The 21370-nt window shown below is 45.0% G+C and overlaps 1 protein-coding gene across 3 annotated transcripts in view; it reads right to left on the bottom strand.

Annotated features, from left to right (window-relative positions):
• Nucleotides 1-314: 314 nt before the first annotated feature.
• The window catches only part of GUCY2C (guanylate cyclase 2C), a 1047636-nt gene continuing 1026580 nt past the window's right edge, over nucleotides 315-21370 (bottom strand). Inside the window, exons 26-27 of one of the 3 annotated variants that reach the window (XM_077277787.1) lie at nucleotides 8111-8187; nucleotides 315-743 (exon numbers count right to left, since the gene is read on the bottom strand). In XM_077277787.1, coding sequence (XP_077133902.1) covers nucleotides 569-743; nucleotides 8111-8187 — 252 coding nt within the window. In that variant the 3' untranslated portion in view covers nucleotides 315-568. The remainder of the gene's footprint in view (nucleotides 744-8110; nucleotides 8188-21370) is intronic. The other 2 variants (XM_077277788.1, XM_077277789.1) reach the window with 2 other exon arrangements.

The following is a 21370-nucleotide window of genomic DNA, read 5'->3' as shown; positions in this document are numbered from 1 at the left end:
TGACCATAAGGAAAAATATGCAAACATATAAAATAGACTTTAAAAAAGATGTAAATTATACAGGGCACCAAAGGAAAAGAGCTATAAGACACAAATGGAAAACAGGCTAAAACAACAAAACCTAGATAAAAAGGCAAATGCAATAAGCAATCGAGCCTCGAGACCCCAATTCATTAATTGGATTGTGTTAAGTCACTTTTCTTTTTTGTCTTGAGCTATTCTGATTTTTTTTGCACCAAATTCTTGACAATAGCACATGTAAAAAATTGATTTTTTTATTCATTTATTTTTATTTAGCTTTTATTTTTGTCTTTAAACTTTTTTTGTTAACCTGTAAATTTCGCACAGTTCACAAAATGCCTAAAAAATTGTACCGGAATAACTGGAGTACAAAAACATCACTCCAGGAAGATTTTGTTACTTATTAAAAAGACGTAAATGATGAATCAGGCAAAAACATCCCAAAATAATAACGTCAATGACGTCAAATTAAATCTATAAGACTTTGACAGAGTTTAAAACATCAGCTTAAACTTTTTTATCTATTTAGTGCATGTCAATCCTTTTATTACAGATAAGTGCTTGGTGGGCCACTTGTGTTTATCTGTAGGTATTCCAAGGTACCACTTCTATAGCTTGCTACACGGGTCAGTGGTCTATCTTCATAGCCATCTTCTTCTCTTTTTTTCAAAGAACTTTCAATCATATCTGCAAAATCTGACTGTAGACGCTGCTGATTTTCCCTGTTTAACATAAAACAATTTTTACAAGTTATAAAAATAGCTGGTGAAGCACATTTTACCAATCATGTTTTAATTTTAAAATGAAGATAATGAAACATTTCTCAGTATATTACAACATTGTTCACATGATATTTCACATTATAAAATTATAATGCACAATATCAAAACTCTAACTTAGCAAACAAGGACGGTACAGCTCTGCAGTATCTTCTATTTGTGTGAGAAGTTATAATGTGGCACCTAAATAATCACATGGATTATGTATGACAGTACGGCCAGAAGTTGCAAATTCTGACTCAACATTACAAGAAACCAAAGCATTACAAAGCATATGAAGGTCCTGGAGTGGCCTAGCCAGTCTCCAGACCTCTGACATTACTAACAAAGGATGTGGCACCCCAGGAGTCCGGTTGCCACAGTGGCATTGCCTTCCTCACAGGGGGTGATGCCATGCCTAGAAGCAAGGAGGGATTCACTTAGCAGGTAATACATCAGCATGCAACATCTTTCCTACTCCACACCAGAAGGGGGAGCTCTAACACCTGATTTCAGGGAGCTTCCTGATATACGTTCTGGCCCGCAGGCGGAGTCAGTTAGTCTGAGGAGGACAGAGAGGAAGGAAGAGGAGGCAAGTGAGGAGAATCTGAGGGATTGGAGCTGCGACTGAACTCACCCCAGGACTGAGCGCCAAAGACCGGACACCGGAGTCCGTGGTTGTGTTGGAACTGTAGGCCCAGCAACTAAATCCAGAGGGCAGGGGACTGCAGGTCTCCTGGCCCATCACAACATCTGAAGGCACAGCAGCAAATGAGAGCCCGGAGCTACCATGAAGGAGTGACACCTGTAATAGGCTCAAGCTGCCTGCCATACAGACAAGGACTAAAGAACAAGAAGGATAAGAGGACTGAGCACAGCTTTAGGCAGCAATAACCTCAAAATACAGTGCAATCGGGCCTACTCTGAACTCACCTGGTTAGGTGGATCCCAAATTGCTTCCAGGCTGCCCGGATCTCCATTACCATCTGTAATCAGTGCCATGGACTGCACCACAAACCGGATTCAGGTCAGTATATGGGACTATGCTCTTAACCTTCAGGAAGCACTACGGGCTGTAAAACAAGTTGACCTTGACAGTGTGCAAGATGAAGACAAGTTGCTGATGGAGCAGATTATAGAAGGACTCCTGTCTAATAATCAAAGGACACAGCTACGCATAATTGCCCTACAATTTCCTGACCTGAACTTTGCGCACTTTAAGGATAGGGCCATCCGGGTGCTGTGTGAATCAAATCCTAGTGGCACAGCGCCCTCTAGGCGCCCAGCAATTACATATCAGCAGGAGGCAGCATCCTTTCCCCGGATCCCCGTGGAGGTTGACATGCTAACCCAAGATAATGATTCTTCTGCAGACCTACCTTTCCAGGTCCAGGAGCTGACAAAAAGTATGGCTGCATTAACTAAAATCGTAAAGTCCCTGCAAGTGTCCCCAAAGGAGAAGATCCAGCTGGCCTCCAGTCCAGATGACGTCCCATGGAGACGGCAGAAGAGGATTCCACTGACCAGAGGGAGAGACAACGACCGCTACGACCAGAACGGGCAACCGATCTGTCGCTGCTGCAGCAAGGCAGGGAACATCGCAAGATTCTGCAATTTGAACGAGCAACTCCTGGGACAGAGGGCCAACCCCCAGGAGTAATATGACCAGGCCCACAAAGATGACGAGACAAGTACGTGGGAGGATGGCCGGTCCTGCCCGTCGTGATTGATGACGTCCCGATGAATGCTTTACTGGACACCGGCTCCCAGGTGATGACTATGCGATATTTTCTTTACAAACGGTACTGGGATTACTCTGAAATTACCCGCGGCCCAGATAATGATCTGACAATAGTAGCCAGCAATGGTCAGCCTTTGCCACAAGTAGGCTATAAAGAGGTGACCATTAAAATTGGCTGAGTAGAATTGCAGTCGCAACGTTTGATCATAGTCGACATTAACAAACAAGAATGCCATCCTATGATCACTTTAGGTACCAATGTAATAGAACATTGTCTTGCAGAAATTATTGTTTTGTTGCAACAGGTAGCCGAGACCGCCAGTTCCAGTCAGCAGCGAGTCCTGCAAAAGGAGATCAAAGCACTGTTGCAGAGACAACAGGTAGAGTTGTCTGGTGGAGAAGTCGGCAGTGTCAGAGTGAGTGATCCGTTCCCCATTGCAGTACCCCAATGAGTGAAATGTTAATTTGGTGTCAGGCAGCAATAGGCCTCAGGGGTCAAGATTATCAGACCCTGGTAGAGCCAGTGTACTCTGATAGTAGGCCCACTGACCTGACAGCCAGGGGGTAGTCGATGTCCGCAAGGGGAGGGTACCGATACACATCCTGAATTGTGAGGAGAAAGAGGTCCATTTACCCCAATATGCCACCCTTGCTAAGCTGTTCACTGTAAGTAACAATGCAATAGAGACAGCAGAACCCTTGCTTCCATCCAACAAGGTGGAGCACAATGGCTCTAAAGGGCAGCTGCAGGATTGGTGTCAACAGCTACACGTAGTCACTGACTCCATTCCTTTGCACCAAAAGCATGGGGCTTACCGGGTGGCTCGAGGGTATGAGCCGGTCTTCAGCAAACATCCTCTAGACTTTGGGCAGGTAAAAGGGATCCAACACGATACCCCTCTGGAGATCATCTGGCCATTAAAGAAAGGTACCAGCCTGTACCCCCAGCACACTATCAACATGCCAAGGATATGTTACGGGAGATGAAGGAGGCTGGGGTAATCAGAGATAGTTGTAGCCCCTGGGCAGCTCTGTTAGTCCTCGTTAAAAAGAAAGATGGTACCATGAGAATGTGTGTTGATTACAGAAGAATTAACAGCATCACACATAAGGACGCCTACCCATTACCTAGAATTGAGGACTCACTAGCTGCACTAAGATCCGCTATTTCTCCACCTTAGATCTCACCAGTGGGTACTGGCAGGTTCACATGGCAGAGGCGGATAGAGAGAAGACAGCGTTTATGACACCAATGGGCTTCTGCGAGTTCAACTACATGCCATTTGGGCTTTGCAACGCATCGGGGACGTTCCAAAGGATGATGGAGTGTTGCCTCGGGCACAAGAACTTTGAAACCATTCTGTTGTACCACCTGGATGATGTCATCATCTTCTCCAAAACCTATGAAGACCACTTGAAGCACCTGGCCGAGGTGTTCGAAGCCTTGTCCAACTTTGGCCTGAAAGTGAAGCCGTCCAAATGCCACCTGCTGAAGCCCAAGATGCAGTATCTAGCTCACATGGTAAGCACCGAAGATGTAGCACTAGACCCTGACAAAGATACCGTTATCAGGGACTAGCCAAAACCCAACAACATTCATGAAGTACGACAGTCATCATGGGCTTTACCAAGATAGCCAAACCCCATTAATACCTCCTAGTGGGCCATTCCAAGAAAGCCAAGAAAAAGAATCCTCTGTTCGAGTGGAACAACAGACTAGAAGAATCCTTCACTCGGTTGAAGCTCGCTCTCACGGGAGATGAAGTGCTGGCCTATCCTGACTATGACCAACCATTTGTACTTTACACAAACACCAACAATGTGGGATTAGGAGCAATGCTGTCACAAATGCAGAAAGGCAGAGAGAGAGTTATTGCCTACGCCAGCAGGAAGCTAAGCTTCGTCTCACTGAAAGGAACCCCAACAACTACAGTTCCTTTAAACTGGAGTTCCTCGCCATAGTCTGGGCAGTAACAGAGAGCTTCAAGCACTACCTGGCACCAGTGAAGTTTACTATTTACATGGACAATAATCCGCTAACCCACCTTGAAATGGCAAAGCTAGGTGCATTGGAGCAGCGATGGATGGCCGGCTGTCCAACTACGAGTTTACCATCAAGTTTCGAGAGGGACATAAGAACGCTAATACTGATGGGCTGTCCGGAAAGCCCAATTTATCAGACGAGGGAGAAGATCCAGAAGCATTCGAAGAAATTGAGTTACCAGCCTTCCACCACCAAGTTGCAGCCAAATGCTCTCAGGGGGTGAGGAACAAGCACCGCATCGTGCAGGAGGCCATGTTAAACCCATTGCCCCACCATGAGTGGGCAGAGACGCAGGATAGCGATCCAGCAGTCTGCCTAGTAAAGGAGTTACTGATACAAGCTGACTCACACCCTGGTCCAGATGCTCCACAGGAAGCACTGCAGTTGTGGAAGGAAAAGGGCAAACTGTTCATCTATGAGGGTAAGCTGGTTCGGAGGAACATCAACTCATGCACTCATGAACTGGTCTGGCAGGTGATAGTCCCGAAGGGTGATGCGCCAATGGTTTTGGAAACAAACTGGCTATACCTATGCTCTGACCATAGTGGACCATTACTCAAGGTTCCTGGTAGTCGTGCCTGTCAAAGACCAAACAGCGAAGACGGCAGCCAAAGCATTTCAAGAACATTTTTGTAGACCACGTGGTTACCCTGAACTAGTGCTCACCGACCAAGGCCCAGCCTTTGAGGCAGAAGTGTTCCAGGAGTTCTGTAACCTATACGGTTGCAAGAAAATCAGGAGAATGCTGTACCATCTGCAGACACATGGCATGTGCGAGAAAATGAACTAGGTGACTTATTGAAGACCTTGCCCTTGGAAGAGAGAACCAGTGGCCAGAGAAGTTTCCGGATTTGGTAGATCTATACAACCATATCCCGGTGAACTCCACCAACTGTACACCCGTGTACCTGATGAGAGTGAGACCTGCCAAGTTATCCATTGACTTGGACATGGAAGTCTTAACACCTGAAACAACAACACTAGATGCAGACTGGGATACAGAGTGTCGGCAGCAATACCGCAAAGTGCAGGAATGCGTGGAACGAAGTTTGTCCCAAGCAAGGCAGAAACAGGAAAAGAGCTACGATCAACAAACTCCTGCTACTCCTTTAGTACCTGGAGAAGAGGTTCTCAAAAGAAAGAGGAGGATGCACAAGCTAGATGATCAGTGGGAGGCTGAACCATACACCGTTATGACTTCAAACTGATAATACCAAGGTATGCCTCATCTGTAAAGATGGAAGAGAAACCTCAGCGGAAGTGTTGAGGGATCATCTGAAAGTATGCCCTGACCAATTGAAAAACAAAGAAGATCAAGATGCCCCTCAGGGTATGTGCACATGTAAGGATTTCTTGCAGAAATTTCCTGAGGAAAACCGGAAATTTTGTGCAAGAAATCCGCATTTTTTTTTTGCGTTTTTTTCCCGTTTTTTTTGGCATTTTGCAAGCGAAATTAGCTTGCAGAATGCTAAAGTTTTCCAAGCGATCTGTAGCATCGCTTGGAAAACTGACTGACAGGTTGGTCACACTTGTCAAACATAGTGTTTGACAAGTGTGACCAACTTTTTACTATAGATGCTGCCTATGCAGCATCAATAGTAAAAGATAGAATGTTTAAAAATAATAAAAAAAATTAACATGCAGACAGCCGATCTCCTCAGCGGCGTCCATTCACGTGAGCGGTCACATGAGCGGTCATGCGACCAATCACAAGACCGCGACGTCATCGCAGGTCCTTCACCACACCATCTATAGGAACGGAAGCGGCAGCATGCACCTGAGAGGCGGGAAGACTGCGGGGGCCATCGAAGGTGAGTATATGACTATTTTTTATCTTAATTCTTTTTTTTTTACCAATTATACGGTGCCCAGTCCGTGGAGGAGAGTCTCCTCTCCTCCACCCTGGGTACCAACCGCACATAATCTGCTTACTTCCCGCATGGTGTGCACAGCCCCGTGCGGGAAGTAAGCAGATCAATGCACTCCTAGGTGTGCGGAATCCCCGCAATTCCGCAAATTTAATGAACATGTTGCTTTTTTTTCCGCTATTCGATTTTTTCGTGGAAAAAAATGCAACATTTGCACAAAAAATGCGGAATACCCTGAAAATAATGGGAGGCATATGTTAGCGTTTTTTTCGCGTTTTTTATCACGTGTGCACATGGCCTTAACCCATACAAGAGAAGGAAGAGAAAATCCATAGTGTTCTTGGAGATTTTCCCCAGTCATGGACACAGGTAAAGCAAGCCATCGTAGTACTGCCCCTGACCTTTCTCCAACCTACTGCACCTGAAGCAGCAGAGACTCTAGACCCGTCGGCTCAAGCAGCAGATGCCACACCAGCAGCGGAGCAAGAGAATCTACTCCATGCTAGTGGTGAATCTGTCAGACCCATGGTGAGTCTAATAAGTCGCAGACGGCTGCCCAGTTTACCAGTACAATACAGGCCTACAAGTAGCACAGACACTAGTGGGTCCACAACAGCAGTAGCAGACGCATCAGACCAGGCTAGGTCATCAGAGGTACCAGTACTGCTTAAATTCACCCGTAGTACCAGAGGTCAGATCCCGGCCTGGTATAAGGACTAAAATGTTAATGTATTAATAATGTAAATAAGTTAATAATGTTTATATTTGCAACCATTAAGCATATGAGTCTACAGAGACTCTGTAAGAACTTTTAAAAATATTCATTATAACCTGTTGAAGGACTATTGAGAGACAGGACTATGTGTGGTCAGGACCTTCATTGTATATAGTTCCCCGACCTGACATAAATATAAACCATCGGCGTGGCTGAAGAGCCAGAAAAAGTCAGGTCTAGAGTCCAATAGCCACACCCGGGAATGAAGCAAAGATGGGTTGGGGCAGTTCCCACCGCAGAAACTCAAAAGTCCGCAGGGCAACGCAAATGGACCATTGTTGCCGTCAGGAACTTAATTGACAAATTCTTATCATTTACAAGGTTTTTGTAATTTATATCTTTTTGAAATCTTGTATAGTTCTAATTGTTAATCTGTTAACATGTTATGTTTCCTCAGTCCGGGAGTACTGAATTTCACTATGGGGGAATGTGGCACCCCAGGAGTCCGGTTTCCACAATGTAATTGCCCCCCTCACAGGGGGTGATGCCATGCCTGGAAGCCAGGAGGGATTCCGTTAGCAGGTAATACATCACTAGACTATGCTATCACGTTCTCATCTCTGGGGGGGTCCAGCCTCTGTAAACCCTCACAAATACTGGAAACGATGGGGCTTCAGCACTGATATAGTGCTATGGTGCGTCACTGTTTTTTTACTAAACAGCTTCCTGGCCACTGCATTTGGAGGGGACTATCACATGGCTCTATTGGAATGAATGGCGCTGTAATGCAGCATCCTGCGTAGCCGCTGGCCACAAGACCCGCTGTGCTGTGAGCATAGATGTCTGACACACACATAGGCTACACAGTGAGGGCATAGCTTAGCAATATACAAGTAGATGGAAATAACCCTTTTATGTCTCATTCTGGCTGGGTAAAAATTATTTTTGTAGAGAAGAACTTACACAGAAGGAGATATAGGAAGGTTGTACTGCTGGTCCTTTTCTCCTGTAAGCCAATACGTTGTTTCTGTACCCTTTCCCTAATAAAAATGAAAAAAATACTATGATTATAACGAAAATTTTACAGTTTAGTCCAACACAGTTTTTTGTGTTTTATGCTGATTACTGTGTGGCAACATGCTGTATTACTTGTTATATATGTTATTAATGTTGTGATATATACTGTATGTACGTGTATATATATATATATATATATATATATATATATATATATATATATTTTATTTTATTTTTCATTTTACTACTTTTTAACAAAATTTGTGCATTGTATTGAACACAAATGTTTTTTGTATCTGCATTCCAAGAGACCAACTTTTTTTTTTCTGGATGTCGGGATGGTTTTTGTAAATGTTTCTAACATGTCTAACCCCTTAGTGACAGAGCCAATTTGGTACTTAATGACCAGGCCAATTTTTGAGGTTATAACTCTGGAACGCTTCAACGGATCCTGCTGATTCTGAGAATGTTTTTTCGTGACATATTGTACTTCATGCTAGTGGTAACATTTCTTCAATATTACTTGCGATTATTTATGAAAAAAACAGAAATATGGCAAAAAAATTTAAAATTTTGCAATTTAAAAACTTTGTATTTTTATGCCCTTAAATCAGAGAGATATGTCACAAAAAATAGTTAATAAATAACATTTCCCACATGTCTACTTTACATAAGCACAATTTTGGAAACAAAATTTTTTTTTGTTAGGGAGTTATAAGGGTTAAAAGTTGACCAGCAATTTCTCATTTTTACAACACCATTTTTTTTCAGGGACCACATCACATTTGAAGTCATTTTGAGGGGTCTATATGATATAAAATAACCAAGTGTGACACCATTCTAAAAACTGCACCCCTCAAGGTGCTCTAAACCACATTCAAGAAGTTTATTAACCCTTTACGTGCTTCACAGGAACTGAAAAAATGTGGAAGGCAAAAATGAATATTTAACTTTTTTTTGCAAACATTTTACTTCAGAACCATTTTTTTTTATTTTCACAAGTGAGAAAACAGAAATTTAACCATAAATGTTGTTGTGCAATTTCTCCTGAGTACATCGATACCCCATATGTGGTTGTAAACCACTGTTTGGGCGCACTGAAGAGCTTGGAAGAGAAGGAGTGCCGTTTTACTTTTTCGATGTAGAATTGGCTGGAATTGAGATCAGACGCCATGTCGCGTTTGGAGAGCCCCTGATGTTCCTAAACAGTGGAATCCCCCCACAAGTGACACCATTTTGGAAGCTAGACCCCTTAAGGAACTTATCTAGATGTATGGTGAGCACTTTAAACCCCCAGGTGCTTCACGGAAGTTTATAGCGTAGAGCCGTGAAAATAAAAAGTCGCATTGTTTCTACAAAAATGATCTTTTTGCCCACCAATTTTTATTTTGACAAGGGTAACAGGAGAAATTAGACCACAAAAGTTGTTTTGCAATTTCTCCTGAGTACATCGATACCCCATATGTGGGGGTAAACCACTTTTTGGGCGCACTGCAGAGCTTGGAAGAGAAGGAGTGCTGTTTTACTTTTTCGATGTAGAATTGGCTGGAATTGAGATCGGACGCCATGTCGCGTTTGGAGAGCCCCTGATGTGCCTAAACAGTGGAATCCCCCCACAAGTGACACCATTTTGGAAACTAGACCCTTTAAGGAACTTATCTAGATGTGTGGTGAGCATTTTAAACCCCCAGGTGCTTCACGGAAGTTTATAGCGTAGAGCAGTGAAAATAAAAAGTCGCATTTTTTCTACAAAAATCATCTTTTTGACCCCAAATTTTTATTTTGACAAGGGTAACAGGAGAAATTAGACCACAAAAGTTGTTGTGAAATTTCTCCTGAGTACGTCGATACCCCATATGTGGGGGTAAACCACTTTTTGGGCGCACCGCAGAGCTTGGAAGAGAAGGAGTGCCGTTTTACTTTTTCAATGTAGAATTGGCTGGAATTGAGATCGGACACCATGTCGCGTTTGGAGAGCCCCTGATGTGCCTAAACAGTAGAAAACCCCCACAAGTGACCCCATTTTGGAAACTAGACCACTTAAGGAACTTATCTAGATGTGTGGTGAGCACTTAAAACCCCCAAGTGCTTCACAGAAATTTATAAAGTAGAGCCGTGAAAATAAAAAATCCTTTTTTTTTTCCTCAAAAATGATTTTTTTAGCCTGCAATTTTTTATTTTCTCAAGGGTAACAGGAGACATTGGACCCCAAAATCTGCTGACCAGTTTGTCCTGAGTACGCTGATACCCCATATGTGGGTGGAGGCACTGTTTGGGCACCCATCGGGGCTCGGAAGGGAAGGAGCGCCGCTTGGAATGCAGACTTTGATGGGATGGTCTGCGGGCGTCATGTTGCATTTGCAGAGCTCCTGATGTACCTAAACAGTAGAAACCCCCCACAAGTGACCCCATTTTGGAAACTAGACCCCAAAGAGCTTATCTAGATGCATGATGAGCACTATGAACCCCCAACTGCTTCACAGAAGTTTATAATGTAGAGCCATGAAAATAAAAAAAATCATATTTTTTCCACAAAAATGAATTTTCACCCCCAAATTTTTGCTTTCACAAGGGTAACAGGAAAAATTGGACCCCAAAATTTATTTTGCAATTTATGCTGAGTAGGCTGATACCCCATATGTTGGGGTAGACCACTGTTTGGGCGCATGGCAGCGCTCGGAAGGGAAGGAGCGCCGTTTTGGAATGCAGACTTTGATAGAATGGTCTGCGGGCATTATGTTGCGTTTGCAGAGCCCCCGATGTACCTAAACAGTAGAAACCCCACACAAGTGACCCCATTTTAGAAACTAGACCCCCCAAGGAACTTATCTAGATGTGTGGTGAGAACTTTGAATGCCCAAGTGCTTCACAGAAGTTTGTAATGCAGAGTCGTGAAAATAAAAATAAAAATTTTTTTCCACAAAAAAGATTTTTAAGCCCCCAAATTTTTATTTTGACAAGGGTAACAAGAGAAATTGGACCTCAAAAGTTGTTGTCCAATTTGTCCTGAGTACACTGATACCCCATGTGTGGGGGAGGACCACTGTTTAGGTGCACGGCAGAGCTCGGAAGGGAAGGAGCGCCATTTTGGAATGCAGACTTTGATAGAATGGTCTGCGGGCGTTATGTTGCGTTTGCAGAGCCCCCGATGTACCTAAACAGTAGAAACCCCACACAAGTGACCCCATTTTGGAAACTAGACCCCCCAAGGAACTTATCTAGATGTGTAGCGAGAACTTTGAATGCCCAAGTGCTTCACAGAAGTTTATAATGCAGAGTCATGAAAATAAAAAATAAAAAAATTTTCCACAAAAAAGATTTTTAAGCCCCCAAATTTTTATTTTGACAAGGGTAACAGGAGAAATTAGACCACAAAATTTGTTTTGCAATTTCTCCTGAGTACATCGATACCCCATATGTGGGGGTAAACCACTGTTTGGGCGCACTGCAGAGCTTGGAAGAGAAGGAGTGCTGTTTTACTTTTTCGATGTAGAATTGGCTGGAATTGAGATCGGACGCCATGTCGCGTTTGGAGAGCCCCTGATGTGCCTAAACAGTGGAATCCCCCCACAAGTGACACCATTTTGGAAACTAGACCCCTTAAGGAACTTATCTAGATGTGTGGTTAGCACTTTAAACCCCCAGGTGCTTCACGGAAGTTTATAGCGTAGAGCAGTGAAAATAAAAAGTCGCATTTTTTCTACAAAAATGATCTTTTTGACCCCAAATTTTTATTTTGACAAGGGTAACAGGAGAAATTAGACCACAAAAGTTGTTGTGAAATTTCTCCTGAGTACGTCGATACCCCATATGTGGGGGTAAACCACTTTTTGGGCGCACCGCAGAGCTTGGAAGAGAAGGAGTGCCGTTTTACTTTTTCAATGTAGAATTGGCTGGAATTGAGATCGGACACCATGTCGCGTTTGGAGAGCCCCTGATGTGCCTAAACAGTAGAAAACCCCCACAAGTGACCCCATTTTGGAAACTAGACCACTTAAGGAACTTATCTAGATGTGTGGTGAGCACTTAAAACCCCCAAGTGCTTCACAGAAATTTATAAAGTAGAGCCATGAAAATAAAAAATCCTTTTTTTTTTCCTCAAAAATGATTTTTTTAGCCTGCAATTTTTTATTTTCTCAAGGGTAACAGGAGACATTGGACCCCAAAATCTGCTGACCAGTTTGTCCTGAGTACGCTGATACCCCATATGTGGGTGGAGGCACTGTTTGGGCACCCATCGGGGCTCGGAAGGGAAGGAGCGCCGCTTGGAATGCAGACTTTGATGGGATGGTCTGCGGGCGTCATGTTGCATTTGCAGAGCTCCTGATGTACCTAAACAGTAGAAACCCCCCACAAGTGACCCCATTTTGGAAACTAGACCCCAAAGAGCTTATCTAGATGCATGATGAGCACTATGAACCCCCAACTGCTTCACAGAAGTTTATAATGTAGAGCCATGAAAATAAAAAAAATCATATTTTTTCCACAAAAATGAATTTTCACCCCCAAATTTTTGCTTTCACAAGGGTAACAGGAAAAATTGGACCCCAAAATTTATTTTGCAATTTATGCTGAGTAGGCTGATACCCCATATGTTGGGGTAGACCACTGTTTGGGCGCATGGCAGCGCTCGGAAGGGAAGGAGCGCCGTTTTGGAATGCAGACTTTGATAGAATGGTCTGCGGGCATTATGTTGCGTTTGCAGAGCCCCCGATGTACCTAAACAGTAGAAACCCCACACAAGTGACCCCATTTTAGAAACTAGACCCCCCAAGGAACTTATCTAGATGTGTGGTGAGAACTTTGAATGCCCAAGTGCTTCACAGAAGTTTGTAATGCAGAGTCGTGAAAATAAAAATAAAATTTTTTTTCCACAAAAAAGATTTTTAAGCCCCCAAATTTTTATTTTGACAAGGGTAACAAGAAAAATTGGACCTCAAAAGTTGTTGTCCAATTTGTCCTGAGTACACTGATACCCCATGTGTGGGGGAGGACCACTGTTTAGGTGCACGGCAGAGCTCGGAAGGGAAGGAGCGCCATTTTGGAATGCAGACTTTGATAGAATGGTCTGCGGGCGTTATGTTGCGTTTGCAGAGCCCCCGATGTACCTAAACAGTAGAAACCCCACACAAGTGACCCCATTTTGGAAACTAGACCCCCCAAGGAACTTATCTAGATGTGTAGCGAGAACTTTGAATGCCCAAGTGCTTCACAGAAGTTTATAATGCAGAGTCATGAAAATAAAAAATAAAAAAATTTTCCACAAAAAAGATTTTTAAGCCCCCAAATTTTTATTTTGACAAGGGTAACAGGAGAAATTAGACCACAAAATTTGTTTTGCAATTTCTCCTGAGTACATCGATACCCCATATGTGGGGGTAAACCACTGTTTGGGCGCACTGCAGAGCTTGGAAGAGAAGGAGTGCTGTTTTACTTTTTCGATGTAGAATTGGCTGGAATTGAGATCGGACGCCATGTCGCGTTTGGAGAGCCCCTGATGTGCCTAAACAGTGGAATCCCCCCACAAGTGACACCATTTTGGAAACTAGACCCCTTAAGGAACTTATCTAGATGTGTGGTTAGCACTTTAAACCCCCAGGTGCTTCACGGAAGTTTATAGCGTAGAGCAGTGAAAATAAAAAGTCGCATTTTTTCTACAAAAATGATCTTTTTGACCCCAAATTTTTATTTTGACAAGGGTAACAGGAGAAATTAGACCACAAAAGTTGTTGTGAAATTTCTCCTGAGTACGTCGATACCCCATATGTGGGGGTAAACCACTTTTTGGGCGCACTGCAGAGCTTGGAAGAGAAGGAGTGCCGTTTTACTTTTTCAATGTAGAATTGGCTGGAATTGAGATTGAACACCATGTCGCGTTTGGAGAGCCCCTGATGTGCCTAAACAGTAGAAACCCCCCACAAGTGACCCCATTTTGGAAACTAGACCACTTAAGGAACTTATCTAGATGTGTGGTGAGCACTTAAAACCCCCAAGTGCTTCACAGAAATTTATAAAGTAGAGCCGTGAAAATAAAAAATCCTTTTTTTTTCCCTCAAAAATGATTTTTTAGCCTGCAATTTTTTATTTTCTCAAGGGTAACAGGAGACATTGGACCCCAAAATCTGTTGACCAGTTTGTCCTGAGTACGCTGATACCCCATGTGTGGGGGGGACCACTGTTTGAGCGCATGGCAGAGCTAGGAAGGGAAGGAGCGCCGTTTTGGAATGCAGACTTTGATAGAATGGTCTGCGGGCGTTATGTTGCGTTTGCAGAGACCCTGATGTATCTAAACAGTAGAAACCCCCCACAAGTGACCCCATTTTGGAAACTAGACCACTTACGGAACTTATCTAGATGTGTGGTGAGAACTTTGAATGCCCAAGTGCTTCATAGAAGTTTATAATGCAGAGTTGGGAAAATAAAAAATATTTTTTTTCCCAGAAAAAATATATTTTAGCCCCCAAGTTTTTATTTTCACAAGGGTAACAGGAGAAATTGGACCCCAAAAGTTGTTGTCCAATTTATCCCGAGTACGCTAATGCCCCATATGTGGGGATAAACTACTGTTTAGTTGCACGGCAGAGCTCAGAAGGGAGGGAGCACCATTTGACTTTTTGAGCGCAAAATTGGCTGTGGCGTTTAGAGACCCCCTGATGTACCTAAACAGTGGAAACCCCCAAAATCTAACTCCAACCCAAACCCCAACACACCCCTAACCCTAATGCCAACCCAATCCATAATCCTAATCACAACCCTAAGGATAATCGCAACCCTAACCCCAAAACAACCATAACCCTAATCAGAACCCTAAATCCAACACACCCCTAATCCTAATCTCAACCCTAACCTCAAACCGAACCCTAATCCCAACCCTAACCTTAACCCTGATCCCAAACCTAACCCTACTCCCAAACGTAACCCTAATGCCAACCCTAATCCAAACCCTAATCCCAACTCTAACCCTAACTTTAGCCGCAACCCTAGTCCTAACTTTAGCCCCAACCCTAGCCCTAACTTTAGCCCCAACCCTAACCCTAACTTTAGCCCCAACCCTAACCCTAAATTTAGCCCCAACTCTAACTCTAGACAAAGACAATCAAATAAGAAGATGCTGTATCTAATATCCTCACCATACTCAAACCCAAGTGAGAGAGTTACTATGGGAGATATTTATACTCAATCCGGATGGACACTCCTCAGATATAGCAATAAACCAAGAACAAATGGAGTTAAAGTCCATAAATATATTTTTATTAGTTATAAAAATGTCATCCATAGCCAAAAGAACATACAAAAAATCATAATTCAAAATGTACACAATATGAAACAAAAAAGAGGGTAAATGGTAGCAAAAGATGGAAAAAGACACAGTGTGGGTACTCCTGATGCCAGATTTACGTATTAATAAAGTGCATCGTGCAACACAACATAGCCAAAAACTGGGAAACAGGATCATAAATATAGGGGTAAGTAAACCTAACCGGCTCTTCTAAGGATACGCCAGAGCCCAAATAGAGCAAAACTGCTATAAATCAACCCTATTGATCCTTACCCTAACCTTAGCCCTAACTTTAGCCCCAACCCTAACCCTAGCCCTAACCCTAAATTTAGCCCCAGCCCTAACCCTAAATTTAGCCCCAGCCCTAACCCTAAATTTATCCCCAATCCTAACCCTAAATTTAGCCCCAACCGTAACCCTAAATTTAGCCCCAACCCTAGCCCTAACCCTAGCCCTAACCCTAACCCTAGCCCAAACCCTAACCCTAACTCTAGCCCTAACCCTAAATTTAGCCCCAACTCCTCTAGCTGCAGGCCAGCAGATCATGGCAGGTGCACTGCGCATGCGCCCGCCATTTTCTTACAGAAGGAAGAAGCCGGCGGCCAGAAGAGGACACAGGAGGACCCAGGGACACCGGTAAGTATGATAGGGTCCCCGAATCCCCCTATTTCTCTGTCCTCTGATGTGCGATCACATCAGAGGACAGAGAATTACACATCGTTTTTTTTTTTTGGTTTTTTTTGCGGTCGCCGGTAAACAGTTAATTACCGGCGATCGCAAAACAGGGGTCGGTAAATACCGACCCCGATCATGTTCTTTGGGGTCTCGGCTACCCCCGGCAGCCGAGACAAGAAAGATCTCCCGGGTGCCGGCCGGCGGGCGCACTGCTCATGCGCCCGCCATTTTTTTGCCGGAAGAAGATGGCGGCGCCCATAGGGAGCCACGAGGAGCACCAGGGGAGACAGAGTATCGGGGGGCTATCGGGGGCGATCGGGGACCCCATTTCTCTGTCCTCTGATGTGCGATCACATCAGAGGACAGAGAAATTAAATGGGAAATCGCGTTTTGGTTTTTTTTGCGACCGCCGGTAAACGGTTAATTACCGGCGATCGCAACTCGGGGGTCGGTAAAAAAACACCGAATCATGTTCTTTGGGGTCTCGGCTACCCCCGGTAACCAAGACCCCAGAGAAAATCCGACTCTGGGGGGCGCTATTCACTTTTTCCACAGCGCCGTTAATTAACGGCGCTGTGGTTTAAGTACCCTTAACTGCCGCCGTTAAAAGGCGTATCGGCGGTCGTTAAGTGGTTAAAGCCATTGTTCACAATGCAATAAATAACATACAAACTTTACACGTGTCATTGCGATTGAGACAATACCATAGATCTGTCATTATTATTATTACTATTATTATTGTTAACATGTGTAAAATAAAACCCTTTTTTTAAAAATTGAACACTTTTTTTTTTTATAGTGAACACACATATTAAACTTGAATAACAAATATTTAAAGGGAACCTGTCACCAGGTTTTTCCCATATAAAGTAGGGCCAGAACCTGTAAGCCTTATGTGACAGCATTCAAAAAATATGTTTTATTATAATCCACTGCAGGGCGGTCCGGTTTGATTGGCATCGCTGTTCTTGATCCGGTGCCTCCTCCCCTCTTACTTCGCGGGGATGGCGCATTCTGCGCCTGCGCAAGAGGGCGATGCCGAGGTGACTATGTGGATGACATAGAACGCGTCATCCACACGAAACAAGAAGAGAGAAGGCGTCGGATCAAAAACAGTGATGCTCCTTGGACCGGACTGCCCAGTAGGTGAGTATAAGGGTATGTGCACACATAGAATGGTCCTCTGCGGATTTTTCCGCAGTGGATTTGATAAATCTGCAGGGCAAAAACGCTGCGTTTTTGTTGCAGATTTATTGCGGATTTACCGCAGTTTTTCTGCGGTTTTCACTGCGGTTTTACACCTGCAGTTTTCTATAGGAGCAGCTGTAAAACTGCTGCGGAATCCGCAGAAAGAAGTGACATGCTGCGGAATGTAAACCGCTGTGTTTCCACGCGTTTTTTTCCGCAGCATGTGCACAGCTTTTTTGTTTCCCATAGGTTTACATTGTACTGTAAACTCACGGGAAACTGCTGCGGACCCTCAGCTGCGGAAATGCTGCGGATCCGCAGCAAAATCCGCAGCGTGTGCACATAGCCTAACAAAGATATTTTTTTTGTTTTATGGAAAGTGCATTGACACATACAGGTGCATCTCACAAAATTAGTATATCATCAAAAAGTTAATTTATTTCAGTTCTTCAATACAAAAAGTGAAACTCATATATTAGAAAGAGTCATTACAAACAGAGTGATCTATTTCAAGTGTTTATTTCTGTTAATGTTAATGATTATGGCTTGCAGCCAATGAAAACCCAAAAGTCATTATCTCAGTAAATTAGAATACTTTATAACACCAGCTTCAAAAATGATTTTAAAATCCGAAATGTTTTATCAAGACCAAAATCAGCTCAGCCGTCTACCAGGATATTTTAGAGCACTTCATGCTGCCTTCTGCTGACAAGCTTTTTGGGGAAGGAAATTTCATTCTCCAGCAGGACTTGACACCTGTCCACACTGCCAAAAGTACCAATTCCTGGTTTAAAAACAACAGTATCACTATGCTTGACTGGCCAGCAAACTTGTCTGACCTTAACCCCATAGAGAATCTATGAGGTAGTGTCAAGAGGAAGATGAGAGACACCAGAACCAACAATGCAGACGAGCTGAAGGATGCTATCAAAGCAACCTCGGCTTCCATAACACTCAGCAGTGCCACAGGCTGATCACCTCCATGCTATGCCGCATTGACACAGTAATTGATGCCAAAGGAGCCCCAACCAAGTATTGAGTGCATTTACTGAACACACATTTCAGTAGGCCAACATCACGGATTTGAAAATCATTCTTTCAAGCTGGTGTTATAAAGTATTCTAATTTACTGAAATAATGAATTTTGGGTTTTCACTATAATCATCAACATTAACAGAAATAAACACTTGAAATAGATCACTCTGCTTGTAATGAATATATAATATGTGAGTTTGACTTTTTGTATTGAAGAGCTGAAATAAATGAACTTTTTGGTGATATTCTAATTTTGTGAGAAGCACCTGTTTGTACAGCAACCTAGAAAAACTTGATGACAGGTTTCCTTTAATGATTTGTAATCCTACCCACGGGGGACTTCACAATGCAATCTGGTGATCGCTCTTACTTATTATGTTGGTGTACATGTAGGGGACAGGGACCTGGTGAGCTGTGCAGACGGGTGGAACCATTGTTGCCGGGAGTCGGGGTTCCGGGGGACGGATTTGAGGGGTGCATGGGAAGCCAGGCTCATGTGACAGGAGGAAGAGTGACGCAGGGAGAGGAGAGGATAAAAAGCAAAACGCGCGAAAGCAGGGGCAGAGAAGCGCGGGAAATCTCTGAGGAGAGGAAACTGCAGCGCAGTTGTTGTGAGTGTGCAGGCCGCAGTGAGACTTGCTGGAAGCAGGGGGAAAACGTGCAACAGACACTGCGGGCAACTACCAGAGCCCCCAAAAAGAGGCGCATTCGTCGTCAGCGACCCCCCAGGCAGAGGGGTAGTGCTGACCAGCTCAGGGACAGTATTACCGCGCTCCCTGAGAGCACCTTGCCAGAGAGTGCTACGGACTCGCATGGTTTCGTCTCAGCTGTGACTGATACTGATTATTCTCCTAATCCTCCTCAAAAAGACTCTTCTCTGGACTGGGAGGCTGTTACCTCGGATCAACGTCCGCCTGCAGGAGGGAACGCAGCACCGCAAAAGACATTCTGGACTCGACTCTACGCCTGGGCCCGTCGCCAGAAGACACCTCCTTCCTCCGCCATCAGGACTACGGCGTTGTCGGAGCCTCACCGTCAGGACTACATCGCTGAACCAGCACTGATAAGTGACCGTTGTTGACTTTATCTTAGTAGGGAGTCACTAGTGAGGCGCTGCCGCGTTCTACGGGTATAGTTCAGGGCGGTCATATAGTAATTAGGATTTACTGCGAGATTGTGTTCTTGTATATAAGTTCCCTGCGTGGAAAAACGTTTGTCATCTTTTTGGTTGGAAGTTAAAAAGAAAGTTAAAAACGCTATTTGCTTTCTGGCTCCTATTTGTCCCTGCATCCTTCTTTACCTGCGGTCCCTACATTTGGCGTAGTCGGCAGGATGCAGGATCCAAAGAAGGAGCCAGAAGATACGGAGGATGGGGCTGGGCCTAGAGCTTCTCTCTCATTGGGGGCCATGTTAAACAATTTGCCCAAGTTTAATGGGAGCAACATGTTGTTGTGGAGCTGGACTGAAAGGATGAGGGGGCTGTTGAGAATGCATCCTATGACCCCAGCCCTGGAAGCAGAGGTGGCCATTATGGCCTTAGACGGAGAGGCTCGGGATTCAGTGATGTTGAGACCCCCCACAGAGCGGAATACTTTTACCGGGGTGTTACATGTGTTAGAGGGGACGCACGGGGATCCCACCGACGTGGGAGAGCTGCGGGCCCGGTTGTTTGGACGGCGACAAAAAGAGGGCGAGACTGTCACTCAGTACATGAATGCTCTGCAAGAGCTAAACATTGCAATCGTGCGGAAAGATGGTATGGGGATGGGACATGTTGACGTGACCCTGCGCGACCAACTGGTGACGGGACTGCGGGATGAGTTGACCAAACAGGCTCTACGTGAACGAGTGCGGGTCGACCCGCGCCTGACTTTCTCCGACATAGGCAATGAGGCCCGCACCCGGGAGCAAGAGAGGGGGGTGACGGTCCTGACAGGAGAGGCTCGGGTTATCCAGACCGCTGCACCAGGAGGGGGTGAGCCGTCGTGGGTTCAGGAGATGCGGCAGGAGCTCAAACAAATCCGAGAGGAACTGGCCGAAGTTAAAAAAAATGCGCGAAGCCCAAGGGAGCTACCCCGGGGGCAAGGGTCTGGGAGTCCAGCTCGTGGCGCTCGTTCAGGATATTATCCGGTCCCCGGTGCTTGCTATGGTTGCGGGGAGGCAGGACATTTCGCACGGGAGTGCCCCCGGAGAGGGAGGGCCTCGTCACGGCGGCCGTTAAACTAGAGGACTCCGAGCTAAGGGGACGACGCTCGGAGTCAGAATCCCCGCGGATGGGTGGTGAAAGTCCCGAAAATTTGGTTGCCAGCTGCCCCCTGGTTTGGGCAGAGTTTGAAGGGCGGGCTGTACGTTGTCTGGTGGACACCGGATCTCAAGTCACGACGATGCCCGAGGCCTATTTTAGAAAACACTTCCCTGTGTCAGTCAGACCCCAATGGGGCCCCGTAATCCGGTTGCAGGCCGCCAATCAGCTGCCCATCCCAGTGGAAGGGGTCACCTGGATGCAAATATCTTTATGTGGGAAAGACCTGGGCCGCCGGGGGGTTGTGTTGACGCGGGGGGATCCCAGCCCACAACATATCGTGACTTTGGGGATGAATGTATTGAAGGACTTTGGCAGTTTGCTGTTAGGGGAGACCACACAAGAGACACTCAATCAGTGGGGGACCAGTACACCTCAAGGCTCCGTGTTCAGACAGTTAGTGAGGGAAGTCCGTGTGCAAGAGACCTTTCAGGAGGGAGACATACTAGGGAAAGTAATCACCTCCCCGACAGCAGAAGTGACGTTTCCCCCAGGACAGACTGTTATATCCCTGCCCATCCGAGCTCGCATCCCTCTGGAAGGAGTGCAAGTGCAGGTTGAGCCCACCTTTACGTCCCCTTTGCCCACAGGACTGCTGGTGGCCCGATCTCTGGCTACTGTTAAAAATGGGGCCGTACCAGTGCGATGTGTGAATGTGGACGAACACGATGTCGTGCTACGGGTCCGAAGTGAGATGGCCAAAGTGTTACGACCGTTAGAAGTGATG

Source organism: Ranitomeya variabilis, chromosome 8, assembly GCF_051348905.1.
Source record: "Ranitomeya variabilis isolate aRanVar5 chromosome 8, aRanVar5.hap1, whole genome shotgun sequence".
Lineage (NCBI taxonomy): Eukaryota > Metazoa > Chordata > Amphibia > Anura > Dendrobatidae > Ranitomeya > Ranitomeya variabilis.
This window is presented reverse-complemented; position numbering and strand designations above follow the sequence as displayed.